We start from the raw sequence: 12306 nt of genomic DNA, 5'->3' as shown, positions 1-12306 counted from the left end.
TCAGCATGGCCATGGCCTGTCCTCTGGACACTGCTCCCCACAGCCACCCCAGCTCCTGCCTGGAACCCACGAGGAGGGACCAGGCCAGGAGTTCAAGGCTCTCCAGTGGGACCAGCCCCCTGCACATCCCACTCCAGGGATGTCCCACAGGGCATCTTCACCCAGCCATGCAAAAAATTACCCCAGCGAGGATGAAAGGGCCTTGCACAGACAGCAGGGCCAGCTGAAAGAGCATGCCTGGAGATCCTGAATGTCTCATTCCACCACTTCCTTCAGACTGCCTCAGTAACCTTGATCTCCGGTGCCATCCCTTTCATCCACCTGCCCCCACACCTGACTCATCTCCTGAGAGGAGAAAATAACTCCAGCACAAGGAGGAGCAGACAACGCCGGCCCCACGCTGCTGCCAGAGGAGCCAACGTGGCACAGTGTCCCTGCATGTCCCCTCCTGTGGCCACAGTGATGGTGGACACACACTGGCACACAGGAACACCTTCCCAGAGACACCACGTCCCTCCCCTGGAGGAGGATGATCAGATGCCACCACTCAAAGCTTGAAGCAGGCGATGGCAGAGTTTTGTGAAGATCTTGGCCAAAGCCTTCAGTTGCCATTAAATTGCCTTAATGAGCAAGATTAAGCTGTGAAGCCTGGAGTGAAGGATCAGAACGATCTCATCTTAATAAACTTGGAAAAATCTTGATAATAAAAACGAGCATGCTGGGAGGCCCTTGATGCCACAAGATGAGCACCAACCTCCTCTAGACACAGTTTTTGCGCACACATAACATGGAAAGTGAACGGAGCTGATTGTCCCCATGTCCCCACTGCACAACACAGCGCTCCAGCAGCTTTCTGGAGGAGCATCCCAGCACAGAACAGCCAATACAGCCACTGGTGGCCACCAAGCACCTCTCCTTTGCCCCATGAAGCTTTTCAGCTCCACAAACCCATGGGGCAATGGGGCTTGAGGCACATGACATGTCTTAGTTTTGGGGGAGGATGGGGGAAAACCAAAATCTAAGGTGAAAATCAAAGCACCTGTACCTTCAGAGATGTGTTTGTTAACCAGGGCTTCCCGAGACAAGGGTCTCTTAGGGATGACCTTCGGCAAAGGGAATGCCCAGTAAAACAGGCATTTCAAAGCTAAGTAAAAATGCCAGCATGAGCACATGGACCCATGGGATGAATCCCATTAACACACTCAGTGGAAAAGGAGGTGTTCTCTGTCCATGGAAGTCCAAGAGGCCAGATGGGGAGGAGCAAGGAAGCAGCTGTGTGTCCACCCCAGGGATACAACCAGGGAGCCCTGCAGCCCTCCCACACTCCCCACCTCCCTCCAGCTCTACAAGCATGAGATGCTGTCCCCAACCCCTCTGCTGCAGCACACATCTTCCCTGTGGGGTATCCCCAAGTTCCCAGCTCCACAGGGAACATCTCTGCCCGAAGGGACAGTTCTGGGACAGGCTATGGAGCAGGAGTGGGGACTCACTTGTAGAGGAGGAGGAAAAGCAATGCTGACCCGACAGTGTGGGCTCCTCACTTTAAGATTTGCACTCATTCAGGTTGACACAGAAACTGCTCCTTTCCCCTAAAATTCCTCTGGTTACAGCTGAGAGCCCCACACCAAACCTCCAGCTCCCTGCTTCCACAGCCCTGCCTTGGCAGAACAATTCTGCAACTTGTAACAACGTGCAGAATAAAAAAAAAAAAAATTAAAAAACCCAGAGGTATTTCTCTGGGATGGGAGGGCTATGGAGCAGCTTGGGGAAGTCAGCCTGGGGAAAGGGAAGGGACTTTAGCAGCCACTTCCAAGAGGCCAGATGGGGAGGAGCAAGGAAGCAGCTGTGTGTCCACCCCAGGGATACAACCAGGGAGCCCTGCAGCCCTCCCACACTCCCCACCTCCCTCCAGCTCTACAAGCATGAGATGCTGTCCCCAACCCCTCTGCTGCAGCACACATCTTCCCTGTGGGGTATCCCCAAGTTCCCAGCTCCACAGGGAACATCTCTGCCCGAAGGGACAGTTCTGGGACAGGCTATGGAGCAGGAGTGGGGACTCACTTGTAGAGGAGGAGGAAAAGCAATGCTGACCCGACAGTGTGGGCTCCTCACTTTAAGATTTGCACTCATTCAGGTTGACACAGAAACTGCTCCTTTCCCCTAAAATTCCTCTGGTTACAGCTGAGAGCCCCACACCAAACCTCCAGCTCCCTGCTTCCACAGCCCTGCCTTGGCAGAACAATTCTGCAACTTGTAACAACGTGCAGAATAAAAAAAAAAAAAAATTAAAAAACCCAGAGGTATTTCTCTGGGATGGGAGGGCTATGGAGCAGCTTGGGGAAGTCAGCCTGGGGAAAGGGAAGGGACTTTAGCAGCCACTTTGCTGTCTAAACCCTCTCCTAGAAAACGGGGTGAAAATGGACAAGGCCAGGGTTGAAGAGGTGACCAACAAGTGACCCCTGACTGCAGGAGGGACAGATGGATGGAGCTGGAGCCAGGATTAGTCTGGCAAGAGATATGGGGGGCAGGGGGAACCCTGATGCTGCTAAGCAGGAGAAAGCACCCTTGAAATGAAAGGGCTGAACTTGGCCAGAGGTTTTGGGGCAGGCCAAGGGTTAACCCCAGCTCTCCAGGTGCCACCTCTCCCCCTGCTCCAACAGCCAACATTTGCACTCACTTTCTTGGCTACTGAAAGCTTCGAGCTGAAGAGCTACAGAGTTGAGGCACTAAATAGTAGAGTTTAATTATAAACATTTCAGCTAACCAGGCTGGGGCTAAGCCAATCTGTTTCTGGGGGAAACACTAGTTTGAAGTCTTCTACCCAGTCAGCTGCCATTTAAGCTGAGCCAATTATCTTAGCCTTTTGACTCAGATGTGCCTGACCTAACCTGAATGTAGTTTTACTGCTGCTTTGAAATATCAGACTCATGCGCATATGCATTCACTCCCATCTTCATTTGGCAACGGCTCTGAAACAAGCCTCTGATCTTGCCAACATCAAAAGCCTGGTTTGTAAGATAAGGTAATATTTGAAGTTTGCTCAGCAGCATTCCCCTGTGTCCAAAGTAAATCCATAAATAAGATATAAGCAAATAAAAAAAAAAAATCCCCTTTCCTTCCCCCCCAATCAAGAAATGGAAATAGAAATTTGCATGATGTTTTGTGGCTATTACAAAATATATAGGGACAGACTGGTCCCTGGCTTCTGGAATAAAATAAAAAAGGCAGATAATGCATTATTTGGAGATTTCTCCTAGTCCCAGTGCAGTTCTGACTTAGATTTATTAAAAAAAAACCAAAGCTCCAAACTCACTTTACTGCTGTGTCTGACAGACTTTTCCAGAACAAGTTTTTCCTCTTTAGTTGATACCAGTATGAGCCAAAACAACTAATTTGCATTTGCACTGCTGGAACAGAACAAGCTCAGGTCCCCTGTTCCGGGGGATAAAACCTGACAGGCCGAGCATCCGGGCTCAGCCAGGGTGGCTTTGTGCCCCCAAAACACTCCCAACACCTCCAGCTCTCAGCAGAGCCGGTGCCAGGAGTGCCCGCGAATCCCAATTGTTCTACAGAGATGCTGGCAGCAGCCCTTCTCCTCTGCAGAGGAAGTTTTACATCACCCTTAAGCCCAGCCTCCAGAGCTGCCAGTTTACCTCTCCCACTTGCAAAAGCACCCAGAACCCAGCCCGCTCCCAGCCCCAGGGCCAGAGCATGGCCCGGGGGGCACGGGGGACGGGTTGTGCAGCAGGAAATCTCCCTTTCTGCCACCCCCGGGCCTCCCCGCCGCCCCCCAACCTGGAGCTGCGGGCAGTTTAATCAGCCAAGCTTCCCCAACCTCTCACAGCCTGCGCGGGCCATTGTTACGGCAGGAAAAAACAGGCAGCTCCTTTCAGGCGCTGCTTTATGGGGAGCTCCTATTCACTTGTTCAAGCAAATTTCAAAGCGGGCTGCTGCCCTCTCATCCCCGCTAAGCTCCCCTGGACTAACAATGGGCTGAAAGCGATTCAGTTAAGCCTTTCATCCACCATGCACTTTATTTCTCACTCAGTGCTCTCATCTGTATAAGGCCTACAATTGGCATTGCTGTGAAGAGAGGGTATAATCCTAGCCCTGTGAATCCCAAGTGACCCTACACTGGTCCAGAAATGACTAACCCAATGAATGCTCTGTTGACACATGATCACATACAACCAGAGCCAGTAAGAAGAAATAAAGAAGTCACCCTATGATTCAGCTCTTTTATTTAATGCCAATATTGTTCAATAAGGGAATCTACTGGGACAACAAGCTATTTTTTTCCGTAATATCAGTTCAAAACACGCATGTGCCTTAAAAAAAAAGAAATAAAAAAGAGCTTTTTTTAATGCATTGAGGATTTTTGGTAAATCCTGTTTTCTGTTGTGTATCTTCATGCATGTTGACTTTAAAAACCCAGCATGAAAATCTCTCTGAGGAGCACACAGGGACCACTGGACATGTCTGACACAGACACTGGAGAAGTTTCAAGATGAAAGACCAGCAATGCAGCACTCTGTTTACAGGTGGGCTTTTCTAGAGCACCTGCACTTAAGTGAAGATCATGAAACACTAAGAGCAAGATCTGTCTTCTGCTCAGCTGAAGAAAATGGTCCTTAGGAGCACTGAGTCTCACTGTCCCTTCTACAGAAACAGAAGCCCCACCTCCCTCCTGCTGAGGAAAGCAAACTGACAGTCAAACCTTGCTCCCAGCTGCACACTCCTCAGCAGCCAGGAGAAGACACATCCTGCAATTCCTGGGCTCAGCCACAGCATCATCTCTCATCCCTCTACGCTCCTGAAACACCCAGACCCGATCCATGCAGCTCATCCAAAGGGCTCTTTGAAGACTGCCCCAGCCACGCTAGACGAGCAGCTATTTGCCCCTTCAGGTCACGGGCCCTATTAATGTACATTCTGACATTAATGAAGAACGTTAATTACAGAAAGTACTTCCTACAGGAAGTTATCTCCTTCTCTTTGATGACTGATAACTAGTTAAGGAAGCCTGGCCTTAAGACAAAGGCTCAGGGAGATTGATTCGCTCCTTGGGTTAGTCAGGCAGCACCATGGGCCAGGACAGAACATGTTTGCTCAGCTGCAGTTGCAGAATGGCAAGAGAGGGATTCATTATTTCCCTTCATCCTATACCTGAGGAAAGAGAGGCTGCCATGCCCTGGTTGGGGCACACAACTCCTTTGGGTCGAGCAGGGTGATGACCCATCAGTCCCCTAAGCCCCATGGAGCATCAGCACAGCTGATTTACAGGTGTCCCATCCCAAAATGTGGCCAGCACCAGATACTCACACGCTGCTGTCCGTCATCGACATGGAGTCGTCCGTCAGGGCATCGCTGGAGATCTCGCTGTCGTTAGCGCTGGTGGCCGGTGCGAAGACATAGCCCGAGTTCACGTGGTAGGGGTTAACGGGGTCATTCCTCTTGAAGGACCTGGGACAGGCAGAACAGGAATCCAGTTACCAGACAGTCTCAGGCTTCATGGCAGCACCATCCTTATGAGAACCACACTCACCACCTGCTCAACCTCTTCAGAACCAGCCAACCATCCGCTGCTCAGACCTCAGCCAGCACACTGCCTAAACCAGGATGCTCTGTCTAAACACGCCCTGAGCCCAACTTTAAAGACTTTTAGCATCTTCTAAAGCACGCTAGAAAATCCCAGGAAGCATGTCTACATCCTCTGATACCCTGAAAAACTCAGTCCTTAAGGCTTGATGCTGCATTGCTGAGGTCAGCAGGAGTTTTGCTGTTGGCACCAGCAGGGAAAATCCAGGAAGTTCACAGCTCAAGTCCCACTGAAAGCCATGAGGAACCGCTAACAAGGATTAGTTCTACTCTGAAGACAAGGGTTAGGATCCCTTTGGGAACACAAGTTACTGATGTCTGTGTTGCCTGAACCAAGAGAACTGCCTGGAACTACAGGGGCAGGACCCCCACGTGTCAGAGGCACAGGGCACGGCCGAGATCTGCTGTCCCAGGCTCGGCCTCCCAAAGATGGATGCCACCTTCCTGGCACTATAAAAACGCACAACAAAAAGTCCCCGTTTTTAGGAGAACCTCCTACTAATGTTTTTTTGGCATAAAGTTGGGTGGGGAAGAGGAGGATGGATGGGGGAATGTGAGGAGAGGCCAGCAGGTTGTATTAACGGGCACATGGGCTACTGACCCCAACACCTCTGGCTTCACCCAGACAAGCAAACCCAAAGCCAAGCCTGGATGTTTGAGCTGAGCACCCAGGAGCAGTCCTGTGAAAAACTCATGGGCAGTGACACGGGCTGTGATGGAGCAGGGCCAGGTCAGCATGGCAGGGTCACTGCAGGAGGGGGGGTCCTGGGCATCCCCCTGCCCGCTGCCTCCATCACTCCAACTTCCCAGCCAGGATCAATATACATATCCTGGCAGGTGATAAGGGGATTATGCAGGGAGGTTTGAAAGCCACATGTTAAGGTGCACATTTTGTTCCTCTTCCAGGGCAAGATGGGGTTGTTAAGCTTCTGCCTTTGTATATCAAAGCAAAAGGCCTTGTCATCTGATAAGGACTGCTGATTTTAATAATTAGGGCCACTTACCCAGGACTCGGGGGCCTAAGGAATGTGCCAGCAGGCTCGGCAGGTTTTTTTTTATGGGCTTTCCATCTCCCTGCCCCCCTGGGGCTGGAGGGACCAGCTGGGTTTAAGTGACAGCAATGTCCTCCCACTTCTCTGCTCTCCATCTCCATCCTCCTCCCTGTGTCCCCATCACCCCATCCTTCCTCCCCCAGCACCAAAAGCAGGAGCCTCAGCACGGCTTTTAAAGGTTTTTTAAAAATAAGGGGACGGAAAAAAAAATTGAAAAAGGAGGGGGAAGGCTGGTGGGGAAGATGGGCCTCTCTGGTATGAGCAGCGTGGGGCTGGCTGCAGGCAGGTATTCAGCCCAGCCGGGGTTGCATTCCTTTCCAAGGAGGCCAAGGCATTTTTGATGGGGAGATCAAGATGTTAAAAACTATAGATCTGGGAAGAAGAAGAAGAAGAAGGGGAAAAAAATGAGATAGTAAGGAATGCCACAGGAAAGAAGTTAAATCTTCAAAGATAAATTAATTCCACATGTGGGTGAAAGCAATGTTATCCTGCTGCTACTACAAGAAAGTTCCTCTAAAAACCATGGAGTCTTCTGCTCTGGATCAGGGGGATGTGCAGTCCCAGACACCCTTCCTACGCCCCTGGGGGGCTTTTGGGTCAATGTGTAAGGGATGCAGCTCTTCCCACTTTTTGATTTGAAACCATCTCGGGTCCTGAGACTGCATCTGAGGACCACAAGGCTCAGGATGCTCCATGAGGCTCAGGGGTGCAGGATGCTCCCTAGCACAGGACCAGCACCTTGCTGGGAGGTGTCTGTCAGTCACCCCTGTCACACCCAGGGGGTGGATCTGCCACGCTGTTCTCACAGAAGGATTCCTGCAGAGGCTGAGCTGGGGGCGGAGGCAGCGGGTCCGTATGGGTATGGCACAGGGAGAGGAGGTGTGTCCAAAGATGTAACTAGAGAAAGTGGCCACAACTAACTCATCTTCCCAGCAGGGCTGCAGCATCATTCACCTACCAATACCTCATGGACAAAAAAAAAAATAAATAACCCCTAAAGGGGTATTTTTAAAGTCCTCATCCCTGCTCCACATCCAACACTGCCCCACAGAAATCTCCCCATCCTTTCAGAAAACCAGTGGGGGCTGTTTTGATATGTTTCATGTTTTTGGGGGGTTTTTCCCCTTTTAATTTGACCACCTTACTCCAGTAATTGCACCCAGATGCATCAAGTTGCCTGTGAGGGTTTTAAATTCCAGGGAAAGTGGTGGTCTCCTGCCACAGATGCTGCACACACAAACACAGCCCAGCTCCAAACTCAATATGCAAAGTGTTTTCAGCTGTCAGGTAGCAGTTGCTCTGGAGCTTCAAGGAGAATGTCTGATGTTTCTCAGCCTATTCTTATCTTGATGCGATGACACACAGCATGTAACTCTCTCTGCTATGTTAGGCAACGGCCATATCAGAGGTATTATAATGCCATGAAAATTTCAGGGGGGCTGCTGGTTGTATCCCCTGTTATGAGGGTGCAGTTTCAGAGTGCAGGGGTGTTTTTATTGTCAGATTGCTTTTAGAATAAAAGCACTTGGGCAGGTCAAACCACAGACTTACACACAGAGAGAAAAACTGTACAAGGAGCAGTTGGAGGCAGCATTGAATCTCATTAAGTATTTTCTTGGGACAAACATCATTGGGCAACCATGGGTTTAAAAACACTAAAAAAAAAAAGTAAAAAAACCACACATGCACAAACCTGAAAAAAAAAAAAATTTTAACACAACTATGTTAATCACAGCTTCCACGCTCTAATTGTAGAACACTGCTTTGAGCATAGCTTTACAATGGCATCATTTACTTTGATAATTGAAGCCAAACTTAGTTCCAATAACTTCACACACAAGGAGCTGCACCAGCGGGTCCTTTCAAAGGTCAGGAAGCACTGGGAGCCGGCAGAAGGCCATCTGCAAGCCCCAGCCTTCCCCCAGCAAGGCCAGCCCCACTGATGTTAGAGCCTAATGGGAGGCAGATGAGTCCACCTTGGGCTGAACAAACCCACGTTACCCCAGCGGCACAGCAAAGAAAGAGGCGCTCTCTGTGTACACAAAGTCGTGCATGATAAATTTAGAAGCGCGTATAAATAATAGCTGGAATTCCTGGAGCATGGGGCCAGGTCCAGCACAGCAGCGGGAAGAGGCCAGTTTTAACCACACCACAGCCCAGAGGGGAGGGGAGTTGCCTGGGAGGACAAGAGGGAGGTCCTGCTTTTAAAATATTCCCTGTATTAGGGCTCCAAATATACAGCCAGCAGTTTGCAAGTGCCTGCTCCCCAGCCAGGTGCAAACTCTGTGTTTTCACTTGACTTCTCCTGTTCCTGTCCATCACCGGCGCTGGGGCCAAACAAAGTCTTTCAACTTGTCCGGTTCCTGCGGTCTCCCCATTTGCCATGGGTTTGGCCATGACTCCGTGCCCTGGGATTCCCAGGTGGTCTCCCATGCAAACACCAGGCTGGCCTGAGATCGCTGCGCTCCCACTGTCAGGTGGGCTCAGCCCAGGGCTGCCGGCTTTTGCTGGGATAATCACATTGAAACCCACCGAAGCGAATGGCCAGAGCCTGCACAGCCCTTCAAAACCAGAGCACACTGAGCAGAAATTCCTTAATTCCAACATACACATGAGGGAGGCGTGGTTTGGCCACTCACCAGGAAAGACTTTGTGCAAGCTTCAGTTCCAATCCTAGCCACGATCCTAAATGCTGAGTGATGAGAGATAACCCATCCATATGCTCATCAGCTTCAAGCACATGCACGCACAAGTGGCTTCACAAACGGGAGGAACTGAGCAGCATCTCAGCTTGACCTCCCCTCTCTTTGCATTGAGATCTCTTGGCCCCATGGAGAGCAAAAGCTCCTGGAAATTCAGCAGAAGGTGATCAAAGCAAAACGCACTACCTAATGTCCTAGGAGGGTAGATCTGACATGTGAGGAGCAAGCTGCATTAATCCCTGGACAAAAAAAGAAAAGAAAGGGGGGGAAAAAAAAGAAAAGGAAAAAAAGCCCAGCACTAATCAGGCAAGCAGCCACGGCGCTGCAAGAGCTCTCCTGGACAAGGCACATGTGGGTTTAGCAGGGCCTGCAGCTCTGGTAGAACATACAGCCAAGCCCTTCCAGCTCTGAATCCCAACAAAGGCTCAGAGATAAAAGCATCAAACATCCCCCTCCTGGAAAGCCAGCGAAGGGCAGCAGTTCAAACCAAGTTCTGGAGAACAGCAGATGCTCAGGCAGCAACACTCAGGCACGAGATGAGGATCCCAAAGCCCAAGTCCTCCACAGACCAGCTGCCAGCGCTGCCCCCCCGCAGCCCCCGGCAGGAGGGGTTCAGAGGCCACGCCGGGATGGAGCTCATCCCTTCTGTCCCCACACCCAGCACCTCATCCCTCGCCGCTGGCAGGACAGCCTCCAGCACAGGGAGAGGACCAAAGAGGGCTCTGGCTCCGGAGCACCCTCCCGGGCAGGGGGGACCCTGCCAAGCACCCCACGGCACCAGGAAGCCCGGCACAGCTGGAAGCTCTCCGGGGGCAGGAGAGGAGCGCCCCAGCAAAGCCTCCCCGGGAGAAGCCCGATGCCCTTTGATGTCCATGAATCACAGACACACTCTCAAAATTCCTGTAAACGACATGTCAAACACTCACCATACCAACCCCCAGGCTCCCGGGCCGGCGGAGGAGAGCGCACATCTGCAGCAGAGCCCTCTCCTCTCAGCCCTGATTCAACAATCCACATTTATGGCAAGGGTGGGGAGAGGAAAGAATACATTTTCAGAGGATTATACAACTCATCATTTGCTCATCAGAGTCTCTCCTTCCCATCCCCCACTGCACTTCGAGATGGCTCTTACTCTCCTCACCCTCACACTGCTGTGCCATCAACATGTCCAACAAAAGAGAAGGCTCCGGCAATGCAGATGCACCCCAGGACCAGGGCACAAGGACAACCTGTCACCACACAACGTCCCTACATCCCTATCGGCACCACCGCCTCTTAAGGAGTTTAACTCTGAGCTCATGGCCAACATGAGAGCACCAAAGACCTACCAAACATCTGTTACTCCACACCTGGAATGCCTCTACCACCTTAAACACTCAAATTTTAAGTATCCTCCCGTATGCACTGGCTCAAAGCCACCCTAGATGGCTCTGACATGACACCAACACCCCATGCGATGGAGAGGCTGCACATCACACACACACAGAGTCAAAGGCAGATTCTGCCCAAGTTGCAGAGTTTGATGCAGTCAGTGCACACATTTCCTCTTCCACGACCGCACAATTGCTTCCCACATAACCAACAGCGTTAAACACCGGTTGACGGTGGAGCTGGGGAACTGGTAGGTTACATTATTCATGTGTCTCTATGATCCACTCCACTACTGCTCTTAATAGGTTTGAAAGTTGAACCAATAATTAACGTATGTCCGGAGGACATAGCTGCTATGAAGTTTTTGATCTATAAAAGAACTGAAAGAGCCAATAGGGCTTCAGAGCACAGGATCTTGTTTTCCTCTGTAGAGGGGGGAAAACCCCACGCTCAGACAACACCCCACAAATTCCAGTGTTTGGAGGTGTGGGGAAGCAGCTGTGCTCCCAGCCCTTCAGGAAACCCAGCCTCCCCTTGATTCCCATCCCAACAACCTTCTGAAAAACACTCTCAAAGTCCTTAAAAGTTAAAACAAAGCACAATTTCCAGGGGTTCCCTTACCTGTATCCGTTCTCAATCGTTTCCGTGGCTCTGACATTTGCTGTAACCCTCAACATCTTGCTGGATAGTCCAACTACCGAAGGCAAGATTTTGTTTTTAAAGTCTGCACAGCTCCATTCCTCTTCTTCATTCAAGGTCGGGAGATAGCCACAGACAACTTTTAAGCTCCCCAGTCCATTGCTGTTCATGTAAGCAGGATTCTCTCCTCCACTCCGTACATATTCGAGGTATATATCAGAAGTTAAAAACATCTGGTAAGCATTTTCCTCCATCACAGTCTGAATCTCAGTCTGTGCCTGATCAAACATGATGGAATCTATCTGCTGCTTCTTGATGCTGTCCCTTATGTAGGTCTTGGTAGCAGGTTTGAGCTGCTTGGAGACGATGCTGTTGTTCTCGATGTACCTTTTGTAAATAGCTTTGGCTACTCGTAAAGTTTTGGTATCCTTAAGGTCCATCTGCCTGAAGCCATTGCAGGCAAACCAGAAGTCTAAGGTATCCACACATTTTTCCCTTTCCAGAAAGGTCCGAAAAAGATAGGCACCATCTTGATCTCCCAACAGGGAATGCAAGGATTTGGTCCATCTGGCTAGAGGGGAGTCTGGGGACGCGCTGCCCTCCGGCTCCCCGAGTCCGTTCTCATTCCTCCGCGGGGCAGGAGGCACCGGCATGGCCTTGAAGCTTTGGCTTTTGGGGAGAAACGAGCTGGCGAGTTGCAGGCATGGTGCTTCTCCTTCCTCCCCCGGGACAGGGGGTCGGGGGGCGTCTTCCCTGAAGCTGCTGCTGGGGTCTGGGAGGTGGGCGAGGACCGCGGCGCTGCTCATGGCTCCGGAGTTCGCTGGGGAGAGGGGCTCCCAGTTGCTTCAGGAGCTGCCTTGCGCCTCTGCCTGCCTCTGCCTGGAGTCAGCAGGGGATCCTCGGAGCCTCCTCTCTGCAAAGGGGAAAAAAAAAAAACGGGGGGG

The 12306-nt window shown here is 51.0% G+C and overlaps 1 protein-coding gene across 1 annotated transcript in view; it reads right to left on the bottom strand.

The window, feature by feature from the left end:
* The window catches only part of AXIN2 (axin 2), a 24130-nt gene extending 11855 nt beyond the window's left edge, over positions 1-12275 (bottom strand). Inside the window, exons 1-2 of the mRNA XM_017740750.1 lie at positions 11345-12275; positions 5323-5463 (exon numbers count right to left, since the gene is read on the bottom strand). Of these exons, the coding sequence (XP_017596239.1) occupies positions 5323-5463; positions 11345-12168 (965 nt within the window). The 5' untranslated portion in view covers positions 12169-12275. The remainder of the gene's footprint in view (positions 1-5322; positions 5464-11344) is intronic.
* Between the last annotated feature and the right edge of the window lie 31 nt (positions 12276-12306).

Source organism: Corvus brachyrhynchos, unplaced genomic scaffold, assembly GCF_000691975.1.
Source record: "Corvus brachyrhynchos isolate BGI_N302 unplaced genomic scaffold, ASM69197v1 scaffold218, whole genome shotgun sequence".
NCBI lineage: Eukaryota > Metazoa > Chordata > Aves > Passeriformes > Corvidae > Corvus > Corvus brachyrhynchos.
The sequence above is the reverse complement of the archived record's forward strand: the minus strand, read 5'-3'. Positions and strand labels throughout refer to the sequence as shown.